General features: G+C 39.8%; 1 protein-coding gene across 1 annotated transcript; it reads right to left on the bottom strand.

Annotated features, from left to right (window-relative positions):
- Window positions 1–497: 497 nt before the first annotated feature.
- Window positions 498–20,032, bottom strand: rif1 (replication timing regulatory factor 1). Its single transcript, XM_082175562.1, has 36 exons — window positions 19,868–20,032; window positions 18,450–18,571; window positions 16,910–16,988; window positions 16,670–16,766; window positions 16,452–16,582; window positions 16,277–16,368; window positions 15,984–16,173; window positions 15,805–15,897; window positions 15,562–15,700; window positions 15,083–15,234; window positions 14,834–14,948; window positions 14,486–14,662; window positions 12,992–13,102; window positions 12,760–12,822; window positions 12,566–12,666; window positions 10,559–10,645; window positions 10,349–10,422; window positions 10,009–10,189; window positions 9,800–9,907; window positions 9,553–9,702; window positions 9,344–9,443; window positions 8,982–9,261; window positions 8,854–8,896; window positions 8,580–8,779; window positions 8,371–8,464; window positions 8,114–8,245; window positions 7,874–8,016; window positions 5,785–5,874; window positions 5,646–5,706; window positions 2,347–5,532; window positions 2,105–2,227; window positions 1,916–2,002; window positions 1,587–1,702; window positions 1,276–1,429; window positions 1,075–1,195; window positions 498–991 (listed from the first exon to the last, which is right to left on the bottom strand). Exons 2-36 carry the CDS (start codon window positions 18,560–18,562, stop codon window positions 756–758), a joined length of 7,419 nt encoding a protein of 2,472 aa, XP_082031688.1. The 5' UTR covers window positions 18,563–18,571; window positions 19,868–20,032; the 3' UTR covers window positions 498–755.
- Between the last annotated feature and the right edge of the window lie 86 nt (window positions 20,033–20,118).

Raw genomic sequence — 20,118 nt, 5'->3', positions numbered from 1 at the left:
CTTAGCGGCGCCCCTGGCCCCAGGTCTCATTACACTTAGCAGACTCTGCTGTGTTTATGTTTTTGGAGGAGGCATGGCTTTAGCTATAAAGGGAGGGTGGGATCTCATGCTTTCAATGCTATTGCTAGCCTCTCCAAAACTTCCTACCTTACCTTTAGTAAATGCTGTAAAAATAAATTGCTCATTGCTAATGTTAAGTAAAAATACAAATTTCTTTTATTTGCATGTTCATTTTCACAGTGCATGCAAAAAAAAAATACAGTGATTTCTAAAATGTATTTGTTTGTTTTAATCTTAATGTTAATTTCTAAATGCTGTAGAAGCAGTCCATTGTTAGTTCTTGTTAACTAATGTATTTAACAAATGAAACATTGTAAAAATGTCACCAAGCCAGTGTCTTTGGCAACAAAAAAGCATCTAATTTGTAATTTTGTGGTTTGTATAAAAGACTGGAAAAAATGCACCAAATGTTAAATGAAAACAAATTAAATTTGAAGTATTAATACTATAGTTTTATTTTTTAAAAAAGAAAAGGTTCCTTGGCATCAGTACAATTTTACAGTCTTAAAAATCACTCCATAAAATACACAGACAGTTAAGTATCAATGGAAATGGCCATTTAAGTCTATTCTTTGAGAGCATAATTAGAAATACATCTACTCTAAAATTCAAGCTAAAACTCGAGGGATGAGCAGTCCACTGTTAATATTCAAGTTAAAAGTGAATTCTTGTGTCAGGAAAATGTCTCAATGTCCTTATGGCAAGCTATCATCAAGATTACTCAGCAAGCGGGACTGCAGATGGGTCACAATGGTTCTCATCATTCCGCTCAGATGTTCGTGCATCATGCCCAACTGGTTGGGTGAACAGTGACCAAGTTCCTCTGAAGTTAAGCGTCCACCAAGGGCTACAACATCTGAGAGCAAATCATTAGATTTGTTCTCCTCAGCCATCAGTCCTGAATCTACTCCCGCTTCTGATGGTTTGTCATCTGCCAAAAGTTCGGAGAAAATAAAAAGTAATGAGGCAAGTAATGAGGCAAAAGTATGTATATGTGTGGGGGGGGGGGATTACCTTGAACCTCTCCTGGTGTTTGCTCCTCATCTTGGTTTTGAGGAAGCTCCATCTCTTCAGGCTCAGATGTCATTTTCTCCATTTCGTCAAAACTCTTGAGGTCATCAGAACGCCCTTTTCTCTGTACAGCCAAATTTGAGGTGTAAGAATGATCTTCCATAATAAAGTGTAAGACACCATTTTAAATAAGCTACACATTACCTGCTGTTCATAATAGGTTTTAAGTGCTTTCCTCACATTGGACAGCTTAGGTGAACGAATAGGAAGTGACTTGATTTCACTAGGGGTAAGGGCACTCAGGTCTCCAACCGTTTTAATGTTCCGGGCTCTAACAAGTTGGCCAAAGCCACGAGGCCTAAACATACGGAGAAATAAACAGCAATTAGTTACATTCTTACTACAGATATCAAAGAAGAAAAAAACTGATGTATTAGGAGTTCACCAAATCCTCTAAAAATGAGGAATGAACTTGAACTAAACCCAAGCTCTACCAAAGAGGAAATCTGGCTTACCACATGTTGGAGGATATCTGCGGTAAAACAGCCTCTACAGGGGTAGAGCAGCCAACAAGTGCTGGATAAACACAATCTTTAGCAATAGGACGAGGCTCCTGGCTCATTTCCGAAATCTATGATAAAGAAACAGGAACATTTTAACACCATTTCCATTGGAGGTTCTGTTCAAACTAAATAACATGAACATTTCACATTGTCTTAATTACTTTGAATTTGATAAATAAATGATTAAAAAAAGTTGAAGTACAATTTATGAATAAGTAGACTATATGAGATTATATATAAACAGAATAAAATATTTTAATACATAGCAAGAGAACACTTACTAGGCATTTTTTAGAGCTTTTGGATCCAGGACTACGGAGGTTACGTGGACTTAGACTTGAATAGCCTTTTGTGGGTGTAGTGATATACTGTATAAAGACATTTAACATCAGGCCATGAAAGAAATGTTGAAACAATTCAAGCACAGTTTTACATCAAGATCTAATCATTTCAAAACTCTTATAACACACCTTCGACTGTCCACTCAAGACTTTTGACCTAGGTGAGCTTGTGCGAATAACCGGACTACGTCGATCAATATCATCAGCCAGTTCTTGATGGTAAATTGGAGTTGCAAAAGACACTCGACGAGACTGCACAACAACAACGTTACATAGATGATTTTCTCTTTGCATGAAAGCACTGTAAGCTTACATTACAGCTGTTTCAATGAACATTTAGATAACTGGACTCTAACAATACTGTCCAATACCTTTTGAAGGGGGGATGGGGTATCTTCTTCACATGTTCTCTTCTGTCCCTTCTTCAGAATACTGGTAGATGGAGAAGCGGATGGTGACCAGACTCGAGATCGGTTTCTGTTCGGGCTCTGGGCAGGCTCTAGCTCACCACTGAGAGCGTCTAAAGGTTTAGGCTTGGGTGGAGAATCTAAGCAGGCTTCAGAGGTACTACTTTGAGGTTGTACAGATGACTCTTGTATATCAGCAGAAAGAGCCCGGTTGTCAATCTGAGTGTCTACATCCTTCTCGATGAGACCAACATCCTTGTCAAGCAATTCTTTGCCATTTGACTCTTCTGGCAACACCACCTTTTCTCCACTCGGCTCTGGAACAGCAAGGTCTTCACTTTCTTTCATTGCATCCTCCTGATGGACATGGGAAGACTCTAGTTGCTCTTGGCATATAGGTGCATCTTCCACTGGGCGACCTTGACTTGGAGAAGTGTCTTGAGGTGTTGAACTCTGGAGAGGTTCTTGACTTACTGAAGGGTTGTCTAATTCTTTGTTGTGCTTTGGACTATCTGTGCACCCAGAACTCTCCAACTGATTTGACTCTACCTCCAGGACTTTTACAAACACATTGTTTGATTCATCCCTCAGTTTGGATAATTCAAGCTGTGATCCTTCCTCTGCTTCAGACAGCTGAGATACAATTACACCAAGCTTTGTAATGGGGCTTTCAGAAGACAAAACCTCACATGTGAGTTGAGCAGGCAAGGTTGAATACGGCTGAACATCAGCAACTGGTAAATCTACAATTGGAGAGCTCTTGCTTTCCTCCAATACGGATGTTGGGCTTGACTGCTCAAGTTTAGAGTTCAGGGTGTCAACAGCAAGTGGAACCTGCTCATGCTCAGGTTGAGAGTTCGGTGTGTCAACAACAAGTGGAACCTGCTCATGCTCAGGTTGAGAGTTCGGTGTGTCAACAACAAGTGGAACCTGCTCATGCTCAGGTTGAGAGTTCGGTGTGTCAACAACAAGTGGAACCTGCTCATGCTCAGGTTGAGAGTTCGGTGTGTCAACAACAAGTGGAACCTGCTCATGCTCAGGTTGAGAGTTCGGTGTGTCAACAACAAGTGGAACCTGCTCATTTTTCAGATCCTTTGATTCTTGGACATCACTGCCCTGTGATAACACGTCCTGGTTGTTTAAAAAGCAGTTGCAGCTTCTAGATCGTCTACGTCCACGGCCCCGTCCCCTGGTATGTGGGCATTTACGCAAACTGCCAATCTTTAAATATTCTGATCCAGCCTGTGCAGATGAATTTGCTTCATCACCCTCTCCCTTATCACGGATAATCTCTTTTTCTTCGGTATCAGTTTCAGTTTTTAATTCTGTATCAGTTTTCAATTTTGTGTCAACTTTGTCATCTTCTGCTCCTTTTTCAGAGATGATCTGTTCATGTGGTACACTATAAGGGGAAGGACTCTCTTTTTTGTTTTTCTCAAGTTCATTGGTCTCACTAACTGAAATTCCCAAACTAGTTTCAGGATCCACCTCATCCTGTGACATCTCCATTGAGACCTCTGATTGAATATTAGCATTCTCCTTATCTGGCAGCATCTCAGTAACTTTAGGTTCTGTGGCAACTGGTAGCACCTCAGTTGACAGGGGTTTCCGCAGTCTCTTTTTAGGCCTTGGCCCATCTTCTTGGCTATCAGGGGTTTCAGACTCCATATTGTCGGTAGCCAACAAACCTTTAGATCGTCGAGTTCTGTATCTACCAAGCCCTTGAGATGAATCTTGGCTTGGACTTAACTCCTCAGCATTTACAGTTGATGTAAGAGCTCTACTAGAGTCGGTCTCTTCTTCTGCAGTTTTCCTCCTCTTAGCTCTTCCCTTCATCGTTGTCATTGTTTGGGAATCTGTCAGACTCGAATCTTCTTTGGTCTGCAGTAATTGAGATTCAGATCTCCTTGTTCTTCGCGTTCGTACAGATTGCTGGCCATCAGCCTCAGAATCAGAAAGAGGTGTCTGTAAATGTTTCTTTTTCAAAGAGGATGTGGCATTTAGAGAATCATTTTGAGAGTTTTCATCTGCCTCCTTGTCTGTGGATTCGTCAAGTTGTGTTTTAGCCTTCTTCGTAGGTCTACCCAGACTTTTAGACTCATTGAGAATTGGCAGTCTCTCTCTGCTTTGGCTATCTGATTGGGCTACAGGTGAACTTTCATGAGAAGTCTCAGCTTGACTTGCCCGTGGAAGTGCCTGTGAAGACTCAGCAGAGAAAATCTGTGAACCACTTTGGTTAAGCTCTCCTTTCATCCCTTTACTTTTCTGCTGGTCACCTTCAACTTTACTGTCCTCCAGAACCTTAATTCTTCTTCCAGTTAAAGTGCTACTTGGTGGCGTAAGTATTGACTTCTGTGTATTAGTCATTGAGTCTGCAACCTGATTGACTTGTTCTTTGCTTTTCATCTCCCCTGGATCTTCCCCTGGGCGAACAGGTTTACTTCGCCGTCTGCTCGACCTTCTTGGTTCTTGACTAGATTGAGAATTACCAAGACTCTGTGAATCTTTTTCAGGAGAGTCTTGTTCCTCCATGCTGGCTTTGGACACAGGACTGCTCTTAACACCTGATGCTTCACTAGATACTTGGGTCTGGGTGTCAGGGACCACATCATCCTCTTCCTCATCAGTACCTTCACAAGGATGACCTCCAGTTGACTTAATCTCATCTTTTGCCTCTTCCCCAGCTTTCTCATTTTGAGCAGATGGGTCAGTGCTGCTTATCTTTTGAGATTTCGGAGAGTCCTCTTTTGTAGTCTGAGGTTGCGAGTCCTTTGGAGTGCACTCCGATTCCTTTGAAGAATCCAGTCTACTTGATTTCCGGGTGAGTGGACCAGTAAATGCAACAGTTGTAGGACTTGATTTCCCTTCAACATATTTCTCTAATGTTATGAACGATTGACGTCTGCTATTGGGTTTAGGTGGTGTACCTGATATCATATCAGATGAACCCGAAACATTAGGGCTGGTCCCCTCTAGTCCACTTTTCTCATGCCCACTCGCATCAACTGTGATGCCATTGGATGGAGACTGATCCTTCTCTAAAGTTTGATCTTTATTTTGCACAGATTTCTCTGGTGTTTCTACGTCTGATCTGGTGCCTTCTTGGGTTACTTTAACATCTGTGGATGGTTCTTCACTTGTGGTAATCTCCTTGGGGGAGGAAACAACATTAAAAGCAATTAATACACATAAGAGAAAGCATGCACGCATATCCCCCACATAATCAAATCAGCAGTGCCAGAGTCTGAAAATTGCCGTTTTACCTTCAGCTGAACCTTAGCCTCTTCCTCAGGTTGATCCCTTTCATCTTTTGTCAATTTGTCCCTAAGAAACAACATTATGTTTTAATACAGTGGGTTAAAAAAATTGGAGTAAAAGCAAATCCATAATTCCAATACGTACATGGACTCCTCCTGACTCTGAGTACACTGTGAAAAGACTGTGGTGTCCTGGGAGGCATCCAGATTATTGTAGAGAGCAGGAATGTCAACCCTTATGCAAAATAAATAACCAATCAACAACAAAAATATGACAATTTCTTTTCAAAATGCTTAGAGAATCTTAATGAGATAGTTCACCCCCCCCAAAAAAGAAAATTATCCCATGATTTACAGTCATATACACCTAGGATGGCTTAAGAGTATCTTCTTTCAGACAAACACAGAGTTATAATAGTTTTTCTTTCCCTTTTTGACACCATTTCAGCTTGTTCATGGCGAGAGGCAGGTTTAGTTATTAATAAAAAAACTAAAAGGAAGTTTAGGATAAAAAAAATTCTAAAAACCTAAAGACTACATTTGGATTTCTGAGTTATATTAAAATATATCCTGGTTCTTCCAAGCTTTATAAATGGTAGTGAGTGGCGCTCCTGATTTTTTAAGTCCAAAAAAGTGCATCCATCCATCAAAAGTAATTCACGTGTTTCCAGGGGGTTAATAAAGGCCTTCTGAAGCAAAGCGATGGGTTTTGTAAGAAAAATATCCATATTTAAAACTTTACAAACTAAAATAACTAGCTTCCGGCAGACGGCCTACGCAAATCGATTTACACCAAAAGAGTAATCTCTGACCTGACGCATTGACAAACACGGAAGCACAGAGGATAGAGCAAAACAAAACACTGGTCATGAATTAGAAGTCTAAAACGAGAATTTTTAAAGAGAAATGTCAGAGGTATTATTTATTTCGATATGAGAAGAGGAGCCCTATTTGTTTTAACCGCAAGAGGCGTCTAAGCTTAAGCTACTCCTACATCACATTAGAAGTTACTCTTTTAGCGCAAGTTGCATAGGCCATCTGCCAAAAGCTAGTTATTTGTTTATATAGTAAACTAAATTTTAGTACATAGATTACTTTTATTAAAGATGAATGTACTTTTTTGTCCATTATAAAGCTTGGAAGAGCAAGGATTTTTTTTTTTGACAGACTACCAGACCTTCACAGACAAGGCTTAAGCCTAGTCCCAGACTAGAATGCATGTTTGAACTGTCTTAACTGAAAGCAACTTGCACTTCCATCCATCCATAAATTACAGGAACGTCTTTCTGTCTGTCTGTTATTCGCATATCCCTCGAACCATTAGTCCGATGGATTTCAAACTTGACAGGTGTCTTGCTACGGACACGAGTAAGTGCAATGCCAAGTTTGACGTTGTTTGGATTAGAAATCGTTAAATATATCGTTAAAAGCAGCACACATTGGCTTTTGCCGCTCTAGCTGCTGGCCACTCCCCCTCTCACACTGACACTGAGTGAGCACAGCGCAAGAGCAGAGACAGAGAGGGTCGAAGAAAGCAGCGGAGCTTAAGTAGGTTTTCTCCGTTTTCTCGGAGTTCACTGTGTAGCCTGCTCCCTGAATCGTTGCGGTTATTCATTTGTGGATGTTAACTAAATCTGTTAGTCAGCTACACAGTTTACTTCTGAATATTATATTTTATTCAGGTGCGCTTAACGTTATCGCTACTGTGTAATAGTAGCCTATGCTATTCACCAACTAAACATACTATTCAATGCGTTCAGTCTCTTTCACGGCCATCATTTGTAGTAGCCTATTTACAAACCGTTTGCTCAAGCATAGTATTTTCTCGGAGTTCACTGTGTAGCCTGTTCCCTCAATCGTGTAGTTAAATTTTCCATATTTATTGTACATTTGTCAGTATCAGTATTTGCTTTCTACCATGCACAAATAAAAATGTCACTGAATTGTTGCTGTGTAATTGTAACAATGAGCACTCAAACACACCAAACCAACAATTACTAAAAACACACAAAAACTGATTTTGCACAGGCACTGCACTAGTAATGTTTTTTTTCTAGGGCACGTTATAAAAGCTACTTAAATATCTTAATTGATCTAAGGCCTAATCCGTGCTTAATCTAAGCTTGTCTGTGAAACTGGGCCTATAAGTATAAAATTAAAACCATACTGTCTTGCACAATTACACACTCTTTTCATGACATGTTGGAGGTCTAAACTTGAGAACTTAAACTTACCGTTTAGTCCTCTTGACCTCTTTCTGGTGCTCAGTCAGCACTCTCTCCTTTGTCTCAGGTGGAATGAAAACAAAATCTACTGATGCCGCCTCCTCAATGGCTTCTCGTCGCAAAGGCTTTGGCGATCCAAAATCCAGCTTCACCTAGAGAAGGACCAGGTGATTTGTTGAGGGACGTGCTGTGGTAGCCAATTAAGCACCACCATTGAATTTTTTTCTAAAATGTTTGGTTTTTACTTACAGACACTGGCTTTGCTACAGGTACAGAGCCTCTTCCTTTAAGCTCTTCTGCCCTCGCCAGGAGAGAGTCCCTCTTTCCCACAGAGGTCATCTTCACCCCACCAATTTGTGTGTCCAGCTGAGAACTCTCACCCTTATTAGAGAACATAACTTTAGTATACTCTTAGGAACAAAAGAAAAAAACAAACAGAAGGGACAATGTTTAAACTGCTTTGCGTTCTTCAGGATTTACATTATTGTTAGGAACACTATACGAACCGTATACTGTCCACTGCAATCATCTGGTGCATCAACAGCTTCAAAACCAGGTAAAATCAATAGAGTTTTCTGCTTAGCCTGACTTAAAACAGACCTAAAAAAAGAAAATCAGTCTCAAAAGGGAAAAAATTGCATACTTGATTTAAAGATCTGAAAATCTGCCTACACAACATGTTACACAAATTCCCAGCAATGGCATGAAAACGTACTTCAGAGGCTCAGGGTAAGTCAAGGTTAAAGCATTTCCAAAGGTGGCATTCCAGAACTGAGTGACAACAGTGCGTATTTGCTTGCTCTTGTGCGGAAAAAGCACACAGAGCAAGGGCGACAACAGAGCAAGCATCTCATCGTTGTGCAGAGTCAATTGTGTCTGAAGGCAGCCAAGCAGGTCTGTGGCCAGTTTCTCCAACTAGGAGAGAACAAAAATACATATCAGAGCTGCTGTGGTTTCGATTTCAAATTTACACCTGGGTAAATTCTTACCTTGTGTCCGAGCGTTGCACTGGGCTTTGATGGTTCATCAGAACTTTTGTAAATGAAAAAAACAAACAGTGTTACACAAGAAAAAAGAAAAAAAAACAATGTATAAAGGATGAGAAAACTCCACAAACCTGGAGAACTGTTCATAAAGGTGTGCGAGTGGTTTGGTGAGGGTGGACAGCACCTCTTGTATGAACGTGGGCAGTGTGATATTAGTCAAAAGAGTAGACAAGATGGAAACCATAGTCAAGCCAAGTCCATTTAAAGCTCCACAGGTGGGCTCCACAGATTCTTCTAAGGGGTCCACAGAAAGAAATGCATCTAGAGTCTGCATCAGGAGAGTGTGGAAGGTCGAGAGATTCCCCAGGGCTTTGCTTCTCTTGCGTACCCAACTCAAAGGTGTATGAGGAGCTAGGGATTAGCACATGAAAATATGGTCACACAGTGCCATTAACACAACTTTACCCATTTGAAACTGAAGCAAAATCCTTACATTTCATCTTTTGTTGAAATTGTGGGGTGTATGGAGAGAAGTCCATACTCTCAATGATGACCAGCAAGATGTTTGCTATTGCATCTAGCATAGGCAGACTCTAAAACAAATAAATAAAAAAGGATGAGACCAATTATAATAGACCCTACACCCCAATTAGGCGCACAATTTAATAAAATTTTCCAAATATAATGTTGGAAGTGCCGTACTTTCAGAGCATCGCTTTCAAGAGAGGCAGATATCTTGGCACACAGCTCTTCACAGCATATATTCTCCTCAGCTGTGGCTACCAAAGCGGAGCAGCGAGCAAATGCCTTGTAAAGCCTGGACCAAGTACTGATCATGGCTTTCTGAGTGGTCTATTCAAGAAATTAAGTGAAATAAGGACATAAATAAAATTAAATACTTGCATAATACTGGAGAAATCATTGTACAAAAGCTATGACGGGCTCTTACCTGGGGTAGGGCTGAACCAGGAAGCAGATGAAAGACTGGAAACATCAAGGCACTGTAAATGGCACTGAAGTTATGCTCCAGAGCATCTCCTTGATTCACTTCATTGGTCTATAATGGAACAATGATTTATCAATAGTAGTGAAATACAAGGTTTGACTGGCACTTAAATGCACATTCATTCTATAGCACAGATGATTTAAATGTAGTACCTGAGTGATTGTGTCCGTCAGAGGGTTTACCACCACACTCCACATTCTCCAGAGCTGTTTCTTGTTCTTTACAACCTCCGCACTCCCACTAACCGCTCCTAAAACAGCCTCTCCAAATGCCAGGGGCGATGTAGGTCCACAAAACCCACAGCTCACAAGGGTCTCCAGGCTTGAGAAAAACCTGCCAGATTACAAAGAAAACAAGTTAAGCAAGCAAACAATTTCAATGGAAAAAAAGAAATTAGTATAACTCTTAGGTTTAATGCAAAAATATATATATAACGTTTGGTCCTGATATTAGGTATTAAAAAAACTTCAAAATCAAAAGTCTTATGGTTACCTCTCATCTTCAAGAAATGATGAAAGCTGGTTACTTTTGTAAAATAGCAGTATTAGGAAAAGTGCAGGTGTACCCTGGAAAAGTACATGTGGACAAAATCTTATTCACACATTCATAATACAAAGACGTGCATGAAATCAATGGATGAAAAACTGATCATTTTGTTTAACAATTTACCAAGGCTTTACCATAAGTGGTAAAACAACTTACGTTCAACACATCCATGTTTGCCACTTGATAAGATGCAGAACCAAGCACCTTCTGAGGGATTCCTTTAATGGTGGCTTCCAACAAAAGCTGCAGCAAATAATGTTTGAGCAATTAAAATGTTTGAACAGCAGGGTCGAACCAACAACCTACATAAATATTGAATACAATACAATTCAAAGTTTCTTATGCTCACCAAGGGTGCATTTATGTAATGAACAATATAGTAACAACACTAATATTGTCAAATTGTCACAATTTACAAAACCTTAAAGGTATAGCGGAGGATCTTTCCAAATTTTAGATAAGACCCGCCCTCTCCACTTTTTGAAAAGTTTGATTGATTCACCAGAATGATTGACAAATAGGAGGACCAATAGTATAGGTTACCCACCAGGAAGTAAAACATCCTCCGCTATACCTTTAATTCAAGTAATAATCTTAATGTGAAAAAGTAATTTATTCCTGTGATGGCAAAGTAGAATTTTCTGCAGTCCTCAGTGTCATTTGATCCTTCAGATATCATTTTAATAGGGGTGTGACGAGATCTCGCGAGACAAAAATTTGACGAGATTTCCCGGTGAGTGACAAGCTGTCTCGCGATATTGCCATGATGGAGCGTTAGGGTGAAATAAGCATAGAATATTCCACCGCTACACTCACATTCGCCTCAACTGTCATTTTGCTGTTTTTATAAAAAAAATGTAAAGTCTGCTCTGCTCATCCAGCACGAGTTGACGTCGCAATCAGTGCAGCAGGAATCACAGTTCACTGATCGCGTGACAATGGCAGAGGATTCGTAGCGCAACAGAGCCTAAACGTCTGATAAATGTCCTATCTTGTAGAATGCGCGCTCAGCACCGCTGCTCCCCATACACAGAGTACGCGCAATCATGAATTTGAAAGTAAAACAAGCACCCTGATGCGCACAAATTAGGCTGCATAAATACAATAGCCTGTCTCCCAATACCCATCTCTGGACTGTACTGTAATGTCTAAAAGACAACAGAGGCTCAGTTTCTGAACTTATAATTGGGACGCAAGAACTGTAGACAAACGCACCAGCCTCGTTTCTCTCAACCCAGCCTTTTCCGAACTCCCCGCCTTAACCCTATAACTGCCAGTGCAAAATTAAACTGCAATTTCACAACAATTATAAAGAGTCTGAGCACTACAGTACTTTGATTATTTGCACTTGAACTTATTGTTTGATAAACCGATTTACTGTACTTGTTTGCACTTTAGACTAAGAGAAAATTTATTTATTTGTGTTATTTATACCGTTTTCATTTCTGGGTTCAATTTGTGTAAAGGAGTTCAGTTAGGTTGTGTCACACAGCCTCAATCAGAAGTTCTGAAAGCTTATAAATGTACAGTAAGGTCTGAAGAGACTCATGTGAAATCATACAGGAGAAAAGCCCGTCAGTAAAAACCTTTTACAGTGCTTGTATATTGTTTTCTTTCAATGTATTTGATAATTCATACTCAAAGTAGACCTGAAATGACATGCATTAGAAGATGTCACTTAACATTTCAAAATGCACTTGCATACTATTTTTCCAGTCATGAATTTTGTCATTGAGGATTTCTGAAAAATTTTGCAAAAATCTCATCTCGTGTCTAGTCTCATCTCGTGAGAGAAGTGTCTCTTCACACTCCTACATTTTAATATGCTGATTTGCTGCTTTAGAAACATTTCTTATCAATGTTGAAAACCGATGTGCTGCTTAATATTTGGGGGAAATCAGGATACTTTGATGAATAGAAAAGATGAATTTTATTTAAAATAAATATTTTGTAACAAATGTCTTTACTTCAATTTTGAACAGTTTAATGCATCCTTGCTGAATATAAGAAAATATAATATAAGAAAAAAAAAAGAAAAAGTTAAAACCTTTTAAAAAGTAGTACATGTTCAGTGATCAGCATGCTAGACTGCAGCTGGGTTAAGCATCACTGTTTCAGCAAAGTAATTTAACAGGTCATTTTCACCATGAAGTGCCATCTTACCAGTGCATGTTCAGAAGGCAGAGCATCTGAGGACAAGATGGACTGAAGAGCCTGTAGGAGAAGCGTAAGGACCTCTGAACCCTGCCGTTCCTTCTTGTTACCTGTTGACGAGGGTGACAGGAAAACTTTTTAAATTAGCCAGTATTCACAACAAAAGAATGTGCAAATCATCTTTGACTTAAATGTTCACCAACCAGCTTCTATAGCTGTGCTGACAGAACCGATCAGGTTGCTCCAAATGAGATTAAGAAGTGCTTCTGTGAAAAATAAATACTCAAAGTGATTAACATGGACAGCATTAGCATACATTTCCTTTACTGACAGATCTAAATAACAAACAACCTTAAAAAGACAAACAACTAAAGATGAAAGTTAAGTTGGCACCAGGACTCTAGGCTACATTATGCAGATGACATTGTTGAATACCTGGAGCATGTTTTCCCACAGTAATGAAGCCATCGCTGATGGCCGAAATGAGGGTAGAGGCATGTCTGCTGAAGAAGGAAGGGCTGGTGAGGAACGGGTGTGTCAAGGGCTCTGAAAAACAAAAAACACATGATGTGTTGACATCTGCTATATCTGAAGTTTCGTTCCATCACTGTAGGGATGGGACGGTATGAAAATTTAATATCACGATTATAGTGACCAAAATTATCGCGATTATCAATATTATCACGGTTTTGTTAAAACGAGATGAAAGTGTTCAAAAAGAGATGATGATCACACTGAAGACATTTCAACAAGTTTTATATTTGAAAATCAACAGACAACAAATAAAACAAGCAGCTCTATGCTCTTTTTAAAACATGATTCTATTCTGTGCCATTTCCTTCCTTATAATGACGGTCGTCAATAGCAACGCATTATAACACCGCGCACATCCATTTTAACGGCCACCTAGTGTTAAGTAGTGTTCATGACATGAATGTTGATGTGCCTTTAAGATAACTTCTTCTATGGCATACGTTATTGTATGCATGCCGTTTTTATGTGAGCGCGCACGCACAGTGAGAGTGAGATTGCTCGCGCTAAGAGGAAGAAGATGACCGCTCTACTGCTGACCGTTGTTTTATTATAATGTGTTTACTTCCACTTTGATTTGTAGCGTGTTTTAGAGTGTTTTCTTTTCCCTTTTAACATTCGCTCTTCGACATGTATGTGAAGAGTGTGCTTATAACCGAGAGAAAACATCTATAAAAGTCTCGTGGAACTACCAGTTCATTTGCACTGTCTTCAAACTCTCTGACAGACGTTACACCATGTATCACAATGGACGCGCTCTCTCGTTTCATTCAAATAACTTGCCGTCTTGCGTCTCCATTTTTAATTGTATTGAAAATTAAATCAGAGTTGATTTATTGTTTACAGAGTTTGATAATATTGTTGTGATCATCTTGTCTGAACGATTGTTTTCCATCCTCGATTAAGTTTGCCTCAGGACTTTTGTTAAAGCCAAAATATGACCACACCTCAGAATTGGTTCTCTTAAAAGGCTGAAAAATCTCCCGAGCGCTGTCACTGCCTTCCGCTATTCCTTCTTGAATAAAAAAACAACAACATTGCGCGCTGCGCCTGCGTCAGACTGTTGCTGGCTGGACAGGATCTAAAAATCGCGATAATCAAACACGGTTTTAATGATAATTAAATTTGAAGCGATATTACTAACCGTCAGTACATTTTATCGTGGTTTATAGTGAAACCGGTAATCGTCCCATCCCTACATCACTGCAATTCATGAACTTGTCATCGTAACGTGAGGTTCGACATATTAGGCTGTAGTAGTACATGAACACATCTCTAGATTACTAATCAAATACACATTTATATCACTCATGTTAACTTTGTACAGACCTTAAAGCTCAATGCATCACTGATAGAAAACAATTTTCAAAGCACAGACAATACTGTGTGTATGATTACCCAAGCTGAGTTGAAGACTTTCTTTAGCAGCTGTGGCCGTGACCTCTGGACCCAGGAGCCAGTGCAGAATCATCTCTAGTCCCAGGAGCTGAATGGAGCGGTAGGACTGAGACGCCTGCATGCTGCTGTTCAGATTCATGCGAGGAGTAGCGCTCGTCGTGCTGCAGGAGGGAATGCCTGGAGAACAGGAAAATGAAGAATGACGACATGCAGCTAATATTAGGGCTAGACATAAAAAAGAACCAAGGAGCTATTTTTTTCATATAAAACTAACCTAAGCTGCTATCTCATTCTATCCCCTTTATATGATGTTATGATGAAGGAACAATGAGAGGAAATGAGCTGTACCTGTTTTAGGTGTATTAGGGGTGCCATTGCTTGGGTTAGGGGTTCGAGCAGGTGTAGTGGGGGACTGCAGTGGAGAATCAGGAGGAAGTGTGCTGTGCAGTAGAGGCACACCAACCTTTAAGAAGGAGGTGGTAAGAACGGATAGAGAAATTGTTGCTGTAATTAACCATTGGAACCATGGCCATACATTAGTTACAACTGTCTGCAAAGACCAAAAATCATCTATCAACATAAAACAGTGAATTTTACCTGTTCAAAGTTAGCAGACAAGTTGGGCCCGAGCTTGACTACGAGATACCACCACACCTCCAGCTTGGTGAGCAGAAGAGCTTCAGTCCTGACGTGGATGGAACTGAGGGGCTGCATGAGGAGCTTCAGACGCTTACTGCTGCACAGGATATCTGCTCAAGAGAAACCGGTTACAACTTTAAAACATGAGGGGAGAAAATGTAGGATGCAAAATAATCATGAACTGTCACAGGCTGGTTACAAAGAGTTCTCACACATATTGACCAATACATGTCAATGGCATGTCAGTTGTGATCACTAGACAAGGATTTTTAAACTCACTAACAGCAGTTTTTAACCAATAAAATATTTGAGCTATGCATAAAAAATATCCATGACTTTATTATCATAACTTTCCACAAAACACAATTTTGTGATTCTCTGATATTCCCAGATTTTCCATGACAGTGGCTATTACACCAAAATTCAAAGAAACTTGCCTGGATTAAGGGCAAAATTGTCAATGAGGCTCTTCCAAGCTATGAAAGCAATCTTCTTAATATTAGGGGAAGAGTTGCGGAAACCCAGCTCCTCTAAATACAGCAAGGAATTAATAAAAGCACCGCCTTTGTGGAGCAACTGAAAAGAGACAGAAACACATCCTTAACCACACTGACAATATCAAGATTCGGAACTGAAAAATGGAGACTTGAAGAGCAGTATTTGGTGACTGAGAATCTTACCTTCCCCAGAAGTTTCACAAACAAGGGCCAGAGCTTCAGCATATTCGTCTCATTCTTAGAGGCAAACAGCTTCTGCATTTCAGGGATGAGCATCTGGAGGTAGCAGAGCAATAGAGAGTGCATATATAAATATCTGCACAACAAAAAAAAGCTGCTGTGTACATCCGCATAAGACTTACAGAAGACATCATTGGCTCTACAATGGCCGCCACCTCCTGCTGTTTCTCCAAAAGGAGAGGCATGCCCAGTTCCAGAGCTGCTGCCGCACGCAAGCGCACTTTATTGGCTGAGTGAACCACGAGAGGAACAACCAGCTTGGCCCAGCACACGGCTCCATCAGCCATCTGAGAGGGGGCCTGCTCCAGCAACCTGACGGTCATCACAAAATCTTATTCACAGAGCATCTCAAATATGAAGGACACTGCAAGATGGCAGTACCAAGAAAGAGAAAGTATGGGAAATTTCATCAAACCTTATGACGACATTGAGTGACTCATGGTCAATGAGGATTGACTGAACCTCTCGTGTCTGCATGGCCTCTAGACTCTTGAGAATCTCTGGGGCCTGAAATGTAGAAAACATTTTTAGCCACAAAAGATGGAAAATCAGGGAGAAAGAACATAAAAACAGGTTTATTTCAAGCAAACCTTTTTGGACGCCACCTCCGGCAGAAAATTCTGTTTTGAAATCACCCATAATGCTCGTGTACACGTAAACTTCTCCTTGGACTTTACCACAACATTACAGAGCGTAGACAGAATATCTTCTGAAATATTTGCTGAAGGAAAGAATGAAAAAAGGGATTATGGATGCAACTTATTATGAGGGTGTGGGGGGGTATATAAAGGTATATAACTTTATATACCTGGTATGACTGAAACGATGTGTGAGTGGAAGACACAGAATCCCAAAGCCTGCAGTGCAGCTTGACACAGCTCCTCATTCTCACTGGAGATATGAACCTGAAGAGAAGAAAAAAGGTTTACAGGGTTGATGCGTAGTTAAGATATACAGCTTTCTGAAAGAATAATCTTTTCTTGTTTATTTTTGTTACATACACAAAGTGCCAGTGAATGAGTCTTAATTCACAGAGACGACAACTTACCAAAAGGACTTTACTAAGACGTGCAAAATGCTTTACAACCACAGGCAGAAACTGACGGCCTTCCTCTCCATTGAGACGGCTAGGAGAAAGAAAGAACGACAAAAACTTATGATCAATCTATTAATAACTTAATCAAACATCAAGCAAACACAGTTGAGCATTAATTAACCCATATTTGATGTGCGTTTACATTAGCGCTGGGTATCAATTCAGATGTCTCGATTCGATTCACAAGATCTCAATTAAATTCGATTCTCGATTCAATGATTCAATTTTCACTAGCCCCACCACAAAAAAGTAAAAAGTGAATAAATTAGGTTTTTTTACCCATGTATCCTTGTTTTGTAATAAATAAGGTTATGACACCCAATATTTTAAATAAGTGAAATTTAACGATTCTCGACTCCATTTTCGTTACTACAGTTAAAACTACTAATTAATATAATTTCATATCTAAAGTTTTTAAAGACAAATAAACATTCATTAATTAAAAAAAAGAGCAAATGATCAAACAAGCAATAGCACAAATAAATACATTTAGAAGAAAGACACAAATGAAATAATCAGTGGTTTAAGTTTTTCAGGAAGGTCTAACAGTAGTTTTCAGGTACAGAAACTGTAGAAAGTCATTGTAAAATAACACTGCATATAATCTTCACAGTACAAATTAAATAAAGGTTAATCCTTATTAAAGTTACAAAAAAAGTTAAGTGAAGAGCAGAGAGTGATTTTCTCTGTCTTTTTTAGTTTGATTAACATTAAAAACTCAGACAGCAACAGGGATATTAGGTTGCTGTCACTTTAAGACTAATGCACAGATCCAATAATGATACACATGCGTTCTTTCTCTACTGCTTAAGCCATAACTGACAATGTTTACTTGGATACTCGCAAAGGCGGGCATTTTGAGAAATGTGAGAATTTGTCCGTTTAGGCACAAGGAGACGTGAAAATTCATTTTATTATTTGCACGCTGTCTGAGACGCGCGGGTGTGCGCGCTCACAAAACTTTTCACTTGAATGTTTAAATTGCCAAGGCTTGAAAACGCATGCAAATGGTAAACTTTCGTGACCATGCAGCACTGGCCCGATCGGGACACTGACAGTTCCTTCAACAAACATCTTTCACGCTGAAAGGCGCACCTGTATGCGCCATGTGCAGAACTGAATGAATGACAGGGTCCCACTGTAACATCGCACAAGGCAAAAAAAAGGGGATGACATGTAGTGGAGAAGACTAGTAATAAGATTAACGTCAATCAGATACATTCAATGTTTGCGGAAATAAATACGGAAAAAAATCTATTTGTGGCTTTTGAGAATCAACCACATTTAAAAAAAAACATTAATCGAAAAAACTTTTTTTTGCCACTACACAAACAGCTTCTGAATTGCAACCATATATTCAGTGCATACAGCAGTTGCTGAAAAAACTAACACTACAATGCTAAAAGAGCTTATAAAATAAAGCAGAAATCCATACATTTGACTAAAACCTACTCAACAGTGACAGACACCAAAACTGTAAGCAAACACTTACTTTGCGATGGTGATGTAGGCATCCGTCTGCTCTGACAGTCCAGCAGCTTCATCTTCCAGACACTCCAGAAGAGAAAGGAGGCTAGCACTAGATAGAGGCACTGCAGCCATCATCCTCACAACCTGAAAGACGTGAAAAGCACATTAAAGCAATGCATCCACACCACATCAGCAGAACCTGATTTTACACAGTACAGCATGTTCCTGGATCAACATTTTTGTAGGTCCTGGAACAACATGCCAATCAATCAATCAGATTTGAGGGACGCATTTACAGTTTTTCAAGTTCAGGCTTACAACCAGGGTTAGGTGCCTCTTCTTCAGTGTTTTCACCAATATTTCCCTCTGATTTCAGGGATAACTTGTGGGTAGGGTTAGGTAAAGGGGTAGGGATGTGTTTAGGATTACAGTTTTAGACAGGCATGTTGTTCCAGGACCGACAAAATATGTCTAACGCTGCGAAATCAAGACGTGCTTGTAGCATTCATTGACAGAATGTAATGCAAAAAAATAATAAAAATTATTAAACATTTTCAATTTTAAGGAGTACCAATTTAGTTGAGTAACAGGAGAAGGGCTGAAGTTTTAAATTCCGGACCTCTTAATCTTTTCAAAATATATTTAGAAACTACTGTGCCCCTTGGACCTTTAGGACCCTGGTGTGACTCACCTTTCACCTCACATGCTACAGCCCTGGCTGGGAGTTTTGCATCACGCATTCCTGCGATTAATAGTCGATTATGAAAAACTATGCATAATCAGCATGTATGAAAAGTTAATATTTTAACCATGTGATGTTATATTGGTAGTGAAAGTGAGCTAGAATAGATCAATGCATGCAGGACATCGTGTTCTCTTGTTATTACAAGATATCAGACGCACAAATGGCACTAATAACTTCAATACCGGAGCACAAAATGGAAATTCAGTCATCTACTATTCCTTAAAGACACATTTTGGGAGAATAAACCCTAAATACGACGTTTAGCTAGCCAGAGAGGCTAATAACAATACGCCGTCCATCTTTATTAAACCTCTCTGCGAAAGATCATAACGCCTATGCTTTAAAATATAAAGTTTTTACTGGTGGGTGGGCACTAATATGTCTAACTTATCTGTCTGATGTGCAAATATTAGTCCACATTATCGTTTGCATTTTAAAGCTATTGTGTTGTTAACATGTGCGTTGAGCGTAACGTTACAACTTGTGGGCACCTCGCGAGCAACAAATACAGAGATCAAAATCTGCCGTTAATTGAAAACTTTAAAACGCCATGTAAGTTTTTGCTGTAATCAATCTAATCCAACAGGAACTTCCCTTACAAAGACTGCAGAGTTAGCGAGCTAGTTACCATCATCATGTTACCCACCCAACCCCCTGAACACACTCATGAACAGACACATCTCAAGATGTCTCACCTCGCGCCTGAGGACACGCTAACAACCACTGAAGGCGATATCATCGACACACGATGTATATCAGAGAAATTGGAGGGGTTTATGCTACAGTGTTTGTAAATGATCAAGACTGCGCTGCGTCTGTCCACTCCTCACTCCCCGCGAAAATGCTGGCGCCAAACATGACGCGCAATTGACGCGTCACCTTCAACCCGACGTCAACTCCGCCCTCTAATAAATTATTTATTGAATGAACTTGAATGAACAATCAA

The sequence above is a fragment of the Leuciscus leuciscus genome (assembly GCF_965113295.1).
Source record: "Leuciscus leuciscus genome assembly, chromosome: 7".
NCBI classification, from domain to species: domain Eukaryota; kingdom Metazoa; phylum Chordata; class Actinopteri; order Cypriniformes; family Leuciscidae; genus Leuciscus; species Leuciscus leuciscus.
The sequence above is the reverse complement of the archived record's forward strand: the minus strand, read 5'-3'. Positions and strand labels throughout refer to the sequence as shown.